Source organism: Phyllobates terribilis, unplaced genomic scaffold (assembly GCF_046119375.1).
Source record: "Phyllobates terribilis strain yellow unplaced genomic scaffold, ASM4611937v1 Scaffold_2__4_contigs__length_985480577, whole genome shotgun sequence".
Lineage (NCBI taxonomy): Eukaryota > Metazoa > Chordata > Amphibia > Anura > Dendrobatidae > Phyllobates > Phyllobates terribilis.
The window spans coordinates 710,025,448-710,039,945 of NW_027362762.1; the positions used below are offsets into that span (position 1 = coordinate 710,025,448).

General features: G+C 39.8%; 1 protein-coding gene across 2 annotated transcripts in view; it reads right to left on the reverse strand.

Annotated features, from left to right (window-relative positions):
* Nucleotides 1-14,498, reverse strand: part of MAGI3 (membrane associated guanylate kinase, WW and PDZ domain containing 3) — a 362,774-nt gene that overhangs the window by 84,792 nt on the left and 263,484 nt on the right. For both annotated transcript variants that reach the window (XM_073667169.1, XM_073667171.1), the window contains exons 8-9: nt 8,880-8,986; nt 8,605-8,793 (exon numbers count right to left, since the gene is read on the reverse strand). In XM_073667169.1, coding sequence (XP_073523270.1) covers nt 8,605-8,793; nt 8,880-8,986 — 296 coding nt within the window. The remainder of the gene's footprint in view (nt 1-8,604; nt 8,794-8,879; nt 8,987-14,498) is intronic.

Genomic DNA, 14,498 nt, shown 5'->3' on the forward strand with positions numbered 1-14,498 from the left:
TTCCATAAAACCAAGTTCTCTCTAAATGCCGATTTCTTTTTACCATTTGAAACATTTTTATACCAAAACTCATTCCTCTGCTGATTGCACAGAAGTCCGTTTATTCATTACAGTTAATACGAGCGGCAAATGGATTTTAGGAGGACATTATTTCAGGCTCTTGATGGCTGTGTAGGCTTCCACGCAGATGCAGTTCATTTGCTGAGCTGCAGCCATTACTTTAACCCACTCGCTGCAAGTATTTATGGGAGAAAGTACGAGAGAAAATATATGGCTTTACACAAAGAATTGTTTAAAAACTATGGGAAGTAAACTCCTAAGTAGAGTTCACAAATCATAGTCAACTTGTGTTTTATGGAGTAGTGTGCAGACAACCGCAGCAAACGGACTCCTATGGCAGTTTTTGTTTATTTTGCACAGGATAGGGCAACAGCTGATCTCCGTGATCACATGATGGGGGGCCGATGACAGCTGGTGCGCACAGGCACCAACGTGCGTTCCATTTAAATGTTGCTGTCAGAGATCGACAGCGGCATTTAAATAGTTAACAACCACAGCTGAAACTCCGCACCAACGGCTGTTAGAGACAGATGCAGGCCATATAATATAGCTGGTATCTGCCACCTATGGAGAGAGCTCAGATCCTGAGACCCCTCCACATTTGCAGACACCTCTTCAGGACATAAATACAACATCTTTTGCGAGAAGAGGTTAATTACTGAATAGGCATTATCAATTAACCCCTTTACCCCTGAAGGCTGTTTGCATGGTAATGACTGGGCCAATTTTTAAAATTCTGACCACTGTCACTTTATGAGGTAATAACTCTGGAACGCTTCAAAGGATCCCCCTGATTGTTTTTTCACAACATATTGTACTTTATGATGGTGGTAAAATTTCTTCAATATGACTTGTGTTCATTTGTGAAACAAAACTGGAAATTTGGCAAAATCGGAAATTTTGCAATTTTCAAAATTTTAATTTTCATGCCCTTAAATCAGAGAGATACAGTACAGACCAAAGTTTGGACACACCTTATCATTTAAAGATTTTTCTGCATTTTCATGACTATGAAAATTGTACATTCACACTGAAGGCATCAAAACTATGAATTAACACATGTGGAATTATATACTTAACAAAAAAGTGTGAAACAACTGAAAATATGTCTTATATTCTAGGTTCTTCAAAGTAGCCACCTTTTGCTTTGATGACTGCTTTGCACACTCTTGGCATTCTCTTGATGAGTTTCAAGAGGTAGTCACCGGAAATGGTTTTCACTTCACAGGTGTGCCCTGTCAGGTTTAATAAGTGGGATTTCTTGCCTTATAAATGGGGTTGGGACCATCAGTTGTGTTGCGCAGAAGTCAGGTGGATACACAGCTGATAGTCCTACTGAATAGACTGTTAGAATTTGTATTATGGCAAGAAAAAAGCAGCTAAGTAAAGAAAAATGAGTGGCCATCATTACTTTAAGAAATGAAGGTCAGTCAGTGCGAAAAATTGGGCAAACTTTGAATGTGTCCCTAAGTGCAATTGCAAAAACCATCAAGCGCTACAAAGAAACTGGCTCACATGAGGACCGCCCCAGGAAAGGAAGACCAAGAGTCACCTGTGCTTCTGAGGATAAGTTTATCCGAGTCACCAGCCTCAGAAATCGCAGGTTAACAGCAGCTCAGATTAGAGACCAGGTCAATGCCACACAGAGTTCTAGCAGCAGACACATCTCTTCAACAACTGTTAAGAGGAGACTTTCTGCAGCAGGCCTTCATGGTAAAATAGCTGCTAGGAAACCACTGCTAAGGACAGGCAACAAGCAGAAGAGACTTGTTTGGGCTAAAGAACACAAGGAATGGACATTAGACCAGTGGAAATCTGTGCTTTGGTCAGATGAGTCCAAATTTGAGATCTTTGGTTCCAACCACCCTGTCTTTGTGCGACGCAGAAAAGGTGAACAGATTGACTCTACATGCCTGGTTCCCACCGTGAACCATGGAGGAGGAGGTGTGATGGTGTGGGGGGTGCTTTGCTGCTGACACTGTTGGGGATTTATTCAAAATTGAAGGCATACTGAACCAGCATGGCTACCACAGCATCTTGCAGCAGCATGCTATTCCATCCGGCTTGCGTTTAGTTGGACCATCATTTATTTTTTAACAGGACAATGACCCCAAACACACCTCCAGGCTGTGTAAGGGCTATTTGACAAAGATGGAGAGTGATGGGGTGCTACGCCAGATGACCTGGCCTCCACAGTCACCAGACCTGAACCCAATCGAGATGGTTTGGGGTGAGCTGGACCACAGAGTGAAGGCAAAAGGGCCAACAAGTGCTAAGCATCTCTGGGAACTCCTTCAAGATTGTTGGAAGACCATTTCCGGTGACTACCTCTTGAAGCTCATCAAGAGAATGCCAAGAGTGTGCAAAGCAGTCATCAAAGCAAAAGGTGGCTACTTTGAAGAACCTAGAATATAAGACATATTTTCAGTTGTTTCACACTTTTTTGTTAAGTATATAATTCCACATGTGTTAATTCATAGTTTTGATACTTCAGTTTGAATGTACAATTTTCATAGTCAAGAAAATACAGAAAAATCTTTAAATGAGAAGGTGTGTCCAAATTTTTGGTCTGTACTGTATGTCACACAAAATAGTTAATAAATAACATTTCCCACATGTCTACTTTACATCAGCACAATTTTGGAACAAATGTTTTTTTTTTCTTAGGAAGTTATAAGGGTTAAAAGTTGACCAGCAATTTCTCATTTTTGCAACAAAATTTACAAAACCATATTTTTTTATTTTTTTTAGGGACCACATCACATTTGAAGTGACTTTGAGGGGTCTATATGACAGAAAATACCCAAAAGTGACACCATTCTAAAAACTGCACCACTCAAGGTGCTCAAAACCACATTCAAGAAGTTTATTAACCCTTCACGTAATTCACAGCAATTAATGGAATGGGAAAGGAAAAATGAACATTTAACTTTTTTTCACAAAAAATTTACTTTAGACCCAAATTATTTTTATTTTCACAAGGGTAACAGGAAAACATGGACCCCAAAATTTGTTGTGCAATTTCTCCTGAGCATGCAGATACCCCATAGGTGGGGGAAAAACTCTGTTTGGGCGCGCGGCATGGCTCAGAAGGGAAGGAGCGTCATTTGACTTTATGAATGTTAAATTTGCTTGAATAATTAGCGGACCCCAAGTCGCATTTGGGAAGCCCCTGATGTGCCTAAACAGTGGATGGAAACCCCCCCCACGTGACTCCATTTTGGAAACTAGACCCCTCAGGGAACTTATCTAGATGTGTAGTTAGCACCTTAAACCCCTAGGTGCGTCAAAAAAGTTTATAACATTGAGGCATAAAAATAAAATTTTCACATTTTTCCCACAAAAATGTTTTTCGGCCCCCAATTTTGCATTTTCATAAGGGTAACAGAAGAAATTGCACCAAACTATTTGTTGTGCAATTTCTCCTGAGTAAGCCAATACCCCATATGTGGGGGAAAACCACTGTTTGGCACACAGCAGGGCTCAGAAGGGAAGGAGCGCCATTTGACTTTTTGAATGTGAAATTTGCTTGAATTATTAGCAGACGCCATGTCGCGTTTGGAGAGCTCCTGATGTGCCTGAACAGTGGAAACCTCCCACAAGTGACCCCATTTTAGAAACTAGACCCCCCTTAAGGAACTTGTCTAGATGGGGGTTCAAAGTGCTCATCACACAAGTGTTTCACAAAAGTTTATAACTTAGAGCCATGAAAATAAAAAAAATCACTTTTTTCCACAAAAATTATCTTTTAGCCCCAATTTTTTTATTTTCACAAGGGTAACAGGAGAAATTGGACCCCAAAAGTTGTTGTGCAATTTCTCCTGAGTACACTGATACCCCATATGTGGGGGGAAACCATTGTTTGTGCGTATGGCAGGGCTCAGAAGGGAAGGAACACTGTTTGACTTTTTCAAAGCAAAACTCGCTGGAGTTGAGAGTGGACACCATGTCACGTTTGGAGAGCCCCTGACATGCCTAAACAGTGGAAACCCCCCACAAGTGACCCCATTTTGGAAACGATACCCCTTAAGGAATTTATTTAGATGTGTGAAGAGCACCTTGAACCCACAGATGCTTCACAGAATTTTACAAAACGTGGATCTGTAAAAATGAAAAAAATATATTTTTCCCACAAAAATGTTGTTTTAGCCCCCAATATTTTCATTTTCACAAAATATCAGGAGAAAATGGACCCCAAAATTTGTGGTGCAATTTCTCCCGAGTACGCAGATACCCTATATGTGGTCGAAAACTACTTTTGAGGCACAGTGCAAAGCTCAGAAGGGAAGAAGCGCCATATTGGAGTTCATATTTTGCTGGGCTGGTTTGACGGTGCCATGTCACAGCTGAACCCCCCACAAGAGACCTCATTTTACAAACTACACCTCTCAATGAATTAATCTAGGGGAGCAGTGAACATGTTGACATCACATGTGCCTCAAAATTTTACACTATTGGGCGGTGAAGAAAGAATAATTACATTTTTACCAAAGTTGTGTTTTACCCCCAGATTTTACATTTTCACACTTGGAAATTAGTAAAAATGGTACAAAAATGTGTCACACAATTTTTGCTGAATGTAGAAATACCCCATATGTGACTGTACAGTGCTGCTTAGCCACATGGCGAGACTCAGGAGGGAATGAGTGCTATTTTCCTCCTGGAGAGCAGATTTTCCTAGAATAGTATGGAGACTCCATATACAGAGACCCTAAGTGCTAAAGGAGCAGAATCCCCCCTCAAGTGACCCCATTTTGGAAACTATACCCCTTCGGGAATTTATCTACAGGTGTGGTGAGGATTTTAACTACATGGGTGTTTTCCAGAAACAAGCATCAGTGAATGTTGCTGAGTGAAAATTGCAAACTGCCGTTGTAGTACTAGTGACCAGTACGTTATGCCCAGCTCATGCTTCTGGAGACATGCACCCGTAAATTAGGTGGGCTATCATTGCTACAGAAATAGCAACCATGTGGACACTAACTGGGGATTAGGCACACTGTGGGGCTCAGAAGGGAGGCGGTCATTTGTAATTTAGCACAGAATTGCTGAATTTCTTTTGGGGGATAAGGGCCATTTCACTTTTCCAGAGCCTTTGTGCTACAAGTAACGTGGAAGTCCCCAATATTTCCATTAACAGATGACAGACCTGAGTGGGGACTTGCTTTTTTTGTGGATTGAGTCAATGCTTTTATTGTGATCCAAAATATTCTGAAAAATGTTCCCCATTTATCCTGTGCTCTACGCTGAGCACAGATATCCGGGTTTCCATTTAAATCTCCAAGTGACGTAATTCATTTCACTATAATTCGGCAGCAGTTACTCTGGACTCTGTCTGGCCTCTGTTTATCGGTGTCCTTTTTTTCAGAGGTTCACAAAACTGTGGCCGACGGTACTTTTATGCACGCCTAATAAAAAGAATTACACTGTGGGATCACAGGCCAGACTGCGTCCACGGAGCCTCCATCTGCCTCATTACAGGGAATCTTTTCGCCGGGGTTTCATCCGAATCACATATTTCAGAGATTTACATGGAAATCTTGATGTAAGCAATCAGCGCAGAGTGCAGGGTAAATGTGAGCCGATCCATACTGCGATCTTTGGGAGGCAGAATGAACAAATCAGCAGCAGGTGAAGTATTGGTTTTACTTATTTTTTACGTTGTTCCTAGTGAGATATAAGTGATTAGACGACTTTATTCTTCCAGTTGGTGCGATTACAGCGATACCAGAATTATATTGGGTTTTTATCTTTGGCAGATGTCACACACTAAAAAACGCTTTTTCTTTTGCAAAGACTAGTTTTTGCATTGCCATATTTTGAGGGCTATCATTTTTCCATATTTCGGCCAACAGTCATATAAGGGCTTGTTTTTAGCGGGACAAGTTGACGTTTTTATTGGTACCATTTTCAGGCACGTGACATTTTTTGATTGCTTTCTATTCAGATTTTTCAGAGGAAGAGTAAACAAAAAGCAACAATTCAGGATTTTTTTTTTTTATGCCGTTCCATGTTTTGGTAAACTTGATAAAGCAGCTTTATTCTTCGGGTCAGTACGTTTGCAGTGATACTACATTTATATCTTTTTTTATGTTTTGGCGCTTTTACACAATAAAAACTATTTTAGAAAAAAAAATTTTTTTGCATTGCTTTATTCTAAGAGCTATAATTTTTTTATTTTTTGACTGATGGAGCTGTATGGCGGCTTGTTTTTTTGCGGGACAAGATGACGTTTTCAGCGGTACCATTTTCATTTACATTTGTCTTTCTGATCGCGCTTTATTCCACTTTTTGCTTGGCAATATGATGATTGAAGCAAAAAACAGTGCTTTCTTTTATTTTATTTTTTTACCATGTTCACTAAAGGGGTTAACTAGTGGGACAGTTTTATAGGTCAGGTCGTTCCGGATGCGGCGATACCAAATATGTACTTTTATTGCTTTTTTTTTTTTACTTTTTTTTTCACTTTGTCACATTTTTACTTTGTCCCACTATGGGACTTTCATTTTTTGCAGGCTGATCACTTTTATCGGGCTGTCAGCGCTGCACTGCAAGCAAGCCTGTTTGATCATGCACTGCGCATGATCAAACTAGCTTGCTAGTGCCTGGTGTTCCGGATGTAGTCATGATGACATCGGGTCAACACGGCAACGATGACGTTGCAGGGTCTCTGATCCAAGAGTAGAGGGGCTTTTGTCCCTCTGCTCGCTTGCTAAATGTTGCGATCGCAGAATTTAGGGGGTTAAAGTGCTGGGAGCGGTGCGGGCACCGCGCCTGGCACTGAGTGCCGGGTGTCAGCTGTCAGAATCAGCTGACACCCGGCGGCAATCGTGACGGCACAGTCTCTGTGCGGGCACAATCTGTGAGATGTAATAATACGTACCTGGTCATTAAGGCCCAGGGCACAGGTAAGTAGTATTATGCCTCACGTCAGAAAGGGGTTAAAGGGGTTTATCCACCCTTGAGGACAATTTTTTTTTTTTTATTACTTACATGTATATATTTTTGGCTAAAAATCATTTTTGTAGTTGGATTTCATTAAAAGAATTGCACTTTTGGCCATCTATAACCCCTGTGTTGCACTGACTATTGCTGACTGTAGAATGGGTTGACTGAGAAGTTGACAGTGAGCTCATTCTGACAGCCCAATGGAAGAGTTTCGGTTTCATTTGTCTATTTTTTAAGCTCATCTCAACTGATTTATGACCACATACCACATCAAAGTTATTTATTGCCCAAAATCCAAGATGATAAGTAAAATACAGAAATAAATAAAAATGTTCTCCATAGGTTGTCAAACCATTTAAAGGGAATCTGTCAGTAGGATCAACCCTCCTAAGCAGTCTATATGGGCATGTAGGTCATAGGAAGCTGAATAGCATGATACCTTGATATCTGCAATCTGATGTCTTTTTCCAAAGAAATCCATGTTTTTCTTTTATGTAAATGAGCTGTTAAGATCCATGGGCCGTACATAGATCTCCCTGAGAATCTGCCTCCAGAGATTATCTTAAATGAAAGGAGGCATTACCAGTGTGAGAAACCCGTTCGCAGCTGCAGCTCTCACAACTCTGCAGTATTGGAACACAGTCTGCCTGTGAGATGGAGGCCGAGAGGAACCTGCAGATGTGTCCGGTATAATCACACACAGCTCTGCAGTGAGATCAGGAGAGCAGAGAGCGGCCATTACATATCACACTGGTAATTCCCCTTCATGTAAAATAAGCTCCGAGGGCAGATTCTCAAGGAGATCTGTGTCTGAACCATAGATCTTAACAGCTCATTTACATATTAAAAAACACGTGGATTTCTGTGAATTAAGACATCAGATCACAAATATAAAAGGTATCATTTTAATCAGCTTCCTATGACCTGCGTGACCATACAGACAGCTTAGGAGGGTTGATCCTACTGACAGATGCCCTTTAATGTACTACCTGATCTTCATTGTTTGGACTGTGTCATAATGAGAAGAGACAAACTACATTGATTTAACCCACAGTAACACCCAATTGTCAATTTATTCATTCACTACCAGGAAGAATAACAGAACAGCAGCAGAACCCAGAGTTCTAATAAAACTTGCTCCAAAACTGGAGGGGAATATAAAAAAAAGCCATATTTCGATGCCTGACAGATCCTCTATAAAATTAAGTTATGTTGAATTTGGCTTTTACAAGTATGGTGTCCATTTTATATTCAGTACTCGAATACATCCTTTACAGAAGCGCTTTATTCCCCCTTCAGTCTAACAGGGCTATAATCCATCCCCTCCATAAGATGTAGACTCAGCAATTGTTCTGGTTCAGCTATAGTTAGCCGCGTCCATTATGGTGAATCATTGATCAGATAAGTTGTATTGATGGCCATAATGGGACGTTTGCCCTAAATAATGGATAATAACAGATTGATAAAATGTCAGTCTCGCAGCAGAAAAAAAAAAGAATAATTGCAGAAGACAGGACGTACTTTGCTTCCTCTTTGAATGGATACAGTAGGTTTTCGCTCATGTGAAACAACTGAAAGGAGGTTTGTGAGTCGTACCTGGAGCAATTTTGCCATCTTGTGCAGCTGGGCCGTCTTTCAAGACATTTTTGACCTGAAGAAACTCATCTGGTCTGTCCCCTCCGATGATGGTAAAGCCGAAACCCATGGAACTCTTCTTAAGGGATGTACGCAGTATTGCTCCCTTTAATAGGGCCGGATCCCTGGTGAATGGGGACTTGTCTGGTTCTGAAGTGGGTAGAAAACAGAACGATCAATAGATCAGCAAATATAATATTCCTACATTATTAACTATGAAGAAGAACATACTGTACCTGGAATTAACGCTCCCTCGGATGGTGGCAAGCTCAGCTGTCCAAGCTGTTTCCTTCTTTTAGCTTCTAGAACTGGATTCTCAAACTGGGTTTTCTGATTAATGTGACTAAAAAAAAACAAACAAAAAAACTTATAACAAGCCAAGACCCATCAGATATGTAACACAACACATTTATATAGAAAGGAAAAAGCCTTACTTTAATAAAAAAGAAATTACTTTCCAAATAACTTTTGTTAATAGAGTTAAGTCTGTACACTGTTTTGCTGCTGGCCTAAAGTAGTCCAAAAGAAAAAAAAAAAAAAACATCTTTAACCCCTTCAAGACTGGGAAATTTTTCGCTTTTGCACTTTTTTTCTCTCCTTCTTCAAAGAGCTATAGCTTTTTTTTTTTTTTTTAACTTTCTGTCGATATAGCAGTATTTTTTTTCCCACGGAACGAGATGGGAGTTTTAAATGGCATAATTCACTATACCATAAAATGTACTGAAAAACGGGAAAAAATGTGGTGAAATATAATTTGGTGATTGTTTTTTTTGAGGTTTTGTTTTTACATTGTTCATTGTGTGGTAAAAATGAACTGGCCGCATCATTCTCCAGGTCAGTAAATACCAAATTTGCATGTATATATTTTTTTAAAGAGTAAACATAATATATCATATCAGAGAAGGCTGTTTTTTTTCTCAGCCAGAACTGATCATTCATTCTTAATTCACAAGTAATATCTGTATTCAGTGATGACAGATCATTACATTACTAAAATAGGAGCTGGCAGTTACTGCTTATAAGGTTCTATGTAGATTGAAGGGGGAGGAGCTGACTTCTCTCCTCCCACTTCAACTCCTCCCCTCTACATAGAATCTCATCAGTAGTAACTGCCATCTCCTACCTTAGTAATGTAATAATCTGTCTTCACAGAAAACAGATTTTACCGGAGAATTTCGAGTATGACTGATCAGTTCAGGAGGAGAAGCTGATTTTTCTGATAAGAAATATTACAAAGTTGCTTATTTTCATGTGTACTATTAATTTATGAAATAGAAATTAAAACGACAGTTACTCTTAATTGCTGGAAATGAATGAAAATGGAAATTTAGGTTGTGTCATCATATCCTGACACCTGTAACTTTTACATTTTTCCATCGATGGAGATGTGCATGGGCTATTATTTTTTACGCATCGAGCTGCCCTTTTTATGGATACCATTTTGAGGTGCTTTTGATCATTTTATCGCATTTTTGGGGGGAAATTGTGACGACTGAAAAACAATTCGGGCATTTAATTTTTTCTCCACAGTTCCAGCATTCACTGTATGTGATAAATATTTCTTTCATTTTATTAATTCGGGCAATTTTGCACACAGCAATATCAAATATGTCGTTTTTTTTTTATTATTATTAATAACTTACATTTCACCATTTACGTTTAAGAAAAAGGAGGAGGATTTAAACTATTATATTATTTTTTATATTTTGTAATGATTATTACATCTTCAATTAGTTCCCTCAGGGGACTAGAACCTATGATTTCTTAATTGCCTATGCAATACAATAGGCAGGGCTTCATAGGTGATGTCACATGGAAGATTGAGGCCTTCAGAAGCTCCCGGCTGCCATTACAAAGGATCAGCACCCCGCAATCAGGACGTTCAGCATTCTAATGGCCTTCACAAGTGATCACCACCATCTTTATGACTTTTAAATGCTACTGGCACGTTTGATAAAGGCTAAAACTGATCTAATTGGAGCCACATCCAATCGCATCAGTTACTTTCAGGTGCTGGCTCTGTAACACAGCCGGCACCGCTGCGGTATAGAGCGGGCTCAGCTCCTTAATCCGCTCCCTATAGTGATAGTGTCAAATCTAAGGGCAGCATAAAATAGGGACAAAAAGCCAAATAACTCATCACATTTGAGCCTTTTTTTGTCTACTTTTTAGTGTTTTTTTCATTTGTGCCTTATTCTTCGTTTAGTTTGGGACTTTTTTTTAAGTCAATTTCACGTGTTCACCCTTTTTTTCATTATTATTATCATTGTGGGTGGGGTTTGGGGTTTGCAAAATTTTTTGAACAATTCATCATGTGTGACTTTAAAAAAAAAAAAAGAAAAAATTGCCAAGTTTTTGCGCAAATGTGCTTTAGCCCAACCCCTGGAGTGCTTTTAGGCATTTCTTACAATTTTTTTTTGCACAAATATTGCAACATTTTAATTCCAAAACATTTTGTTCACATACCATTAGGGTATGATTACATATACAAATTTCCTCGTACAGACTTTCAGCTGTGGATTTACCACAGATCCACAGCATATCAACATCACAATACACAATTTTTTTTTACAGAATTTTAAAACCATTTGCCTCAGATTTCACCCTCCGCATTGTACAGGGTGATATTTGTGGTGAAAACTCACAGCATAGCTTAAAGGGGTTTCCCCACAGACAAAAGTTCATTTTAATCAATGGATCTTGGCATAATAAGAACTTCCACAATTGAATGTGTTTAAATAAAATGTTCCTGTGCTGAGATAATCTCATAAATGTGCCCCTGCTATGTACTGTGTAATGGTTGTGTCTGACTGTGCAGAGACACGGTCTGATCATACCATAACTCCTGGACAGGGGAGGAAGCAAAAGAGAGTATACGAACAGGACAGCATGAGATCACATCTGATTCTTTCTGTGAGGCAAAACAATTCCGTTTCTGCTTTTAAACAATGTTTTACTTCAAAGAAAGACTCATTTGCGATCCCTTGCTGTAATGTCTGTATCCTCCCCTGCCCAGGAGCTGTGGTATGATCAGACCATCTCCCTGTATGGTCAGACAGTCATCACACAGTACACAGCAGGGGCACATTTATAAGATTATCTCAGCACAGGAACATTTTATTTAAACACATCCAATTGTGGAAAGTATTATTATTCCAAGATCTATTGATTAAAATGAACTTCTGTTTATGGGAAAACCCCTTTAACATTTGCTATATACTGTATTTGCTATTGCATAAAAACACTTTCCTTTCCCTATGACCTAGTTTTGTGAATATTTTTGACCCCTATGTATTACAGTTCCCTTACGAGTCCCTTTTCCAAGGCCAGAAACCTGGCATGTTGGGGAACCGGTCAACATGATTTAGCAACGTAAAGTAAAGGCATGGCCATAATGGAGCCAATATTCCCAGGCGGCATATGCGCAGATTGATGTTCTGGCAATCTATAATAAAATGGGGCCGGTGGCGACGCATGCGCAGATTGATATCTCAGTTCAATTGAATCACTAAAGTACTTCATTGAGCCAAGATCGCAATCTGCACATGCACCGCCATCAGCACAGTTCTACTGAAGACCACCGGGAGGTCAATCTGCAGTTTTTAAAACAGATGTGTGTAAGGATCTATGATGTTCTACAAGTCAGTGTGCTGTCCGAGAAAAAAAATGGACCACACTAGGACATAACACACGGATGGCAACAAGTGACACGTTCTAGTGCTGTCCGTTTTTCTGTTCAGATGGCACATTGATCCATAGAGTGACATGTCCTAGTGCTGTTCGCTTTTTTGTTTAGATGGCCACGTCCTAGTGCTGTCCGCTTTTATTCTCACATGACACACTGATCCACAGAGTGACACATCCTAGTGCTGTCCGCTTTTATTCTCACATGACACACTGATCCACAGAGTGACACATCCTAGTGCTGTCCGCTTTTTTGCTCAGACGTCACATGGATTCATAGACCTAGTGCTGTCCGCTTTTTTGTTCAGACAGCACATTGATCCACAGAGTGACACGTCCTAGTACGGTCCGCTTTTATTCTCACATGGCACATGCATCCATAGAGTGACACGTCCTAGTGCTGTCCGCTTTTTTGCTCAGACAGCACATTGATCCATAGTTTAATTAATCCATACACACATTGGTTTTAAAAATGTATCTGAGACTCAGAGCATGTTCTTTTCTTATCGCTTTGCAGATCAGATTCAGTCATTAAAGTCTGTGGGGATCTGTGTAAAACAGATGACACACGGAAGACATTATGTACTTTAGTGTTCCAGTGATAAAAAATTGGCATACGGATGTGTGAATGTAGCCTTAAGGACATACCTGTGTGAGTCCAGTACATGAGACTCCCGAGGTAATCATTATTAACTGTAACCCTACATACAAAACACCACGGCTGCTTCTCACAACATGAATGAAGAAAGCACACCTGCTCATACATAGAAAAATCCTAATCCAATTAGCTGGTCCACACCGTGGAATAAAAACATTAACTTTAACATAGAAGTGATCATGTTAGACAAATGAATGTTACTAATAGTCTACACATTTTTAGAAACATGGGAGACAGAAAAGCATTAATAGTTTCAATTGTTTCCCAATTACTGCGGTGTTTTATCAGACGCGCCACCAAGAGCTGGGAATTAATGTAGCGAGCGCAGTTGCTCCGTTTCAGTGCGATGCTCGCAGTCTCTTCCTTCACAAAGCTGTCACCATGACTCGCACTCTCAAATTAAGTAGCCTCCCCAGATATTTCTACCAGGGAATTACCAGTGCAATTACACATTTAGCAATTCTTGACTAATGTTCTACCCTTAATGAGTGTGGAGAACATTAACTCCTTGATGAACACGTCAACTAACCTCTGCTTGTCTTATTCAAAAAAAGAAAGTATTTACAATTAGTGTTTTATGTAAATGTTAAGCACTCTGATTAAACGCTCTTAAAGTATAGCAAATAGATATACTTTAGGTCTTGTAAGAAGCGTTAAATATTTTTTACCTACCTGTCACCACTCACCATCTTCCCCTCCCACCCCTATGGGTTGGCTGCCTAACGTTATACATTATTTCTCAGGACATCCAGTCTTTATTCCCTCTTGCATGACGGGAAACTGATGTGGAAATTAATACCATTGATTAGTATGGAATCATTCCCAGCGATCAGGTACATCAGTTGTTTTGGTTTGATCGGTCTATGGATGTACGGCCAGTGGACAACGTTCACAACTTTGCACCTGTTGTGTTAGGCTTAGGCTTAAAAATTCTGGCCGAAAACAACAGATCTATAGAAATCAAGCTTCAGGCAGCTTGCTGTACCGGGAAACTTTCCCACTACTCTGTAGGCAATGGGAAATTGGGCAAGATAAGCCCCAACTAAGCTAAATCCTACCCGTCAGTCATTCCTCAGCCGACGAGGAAGAGGATTTTGAAGGAGGACAGCAGACAAGGCCTGTGGAAGAGCTTACTGAAGGCAGATTTAGTATTGAGCTGTAATTTTATGACTTTCAAATAATAGTCAATTTATCATTTAATAGTCACTCTTCGAAAAAAAAGAGTTAAAAAGTAGAATAGCTATATTATAAATAAAAAATAATGAATGAAAACTGCAGCAAAAGTTATAAAACATCAGAGTCGTAATGCTAATAGTGCACTCACAGGCTGACAGCGGACACAAGCTAGCCGCTACTTAGGAAAGAAAAAAGGAATAAAACAGGGATAAGGTGACACTGAGCAGGTGAGAAGTGTTTTTTTTAAAATGTTGGATATCCCCTCTAACACCATGACTGTGTGAAGGAAAGCGGGGGTTTTCAGTTCTGCATAAGAAAATGTAGCTCTTAGGCTATG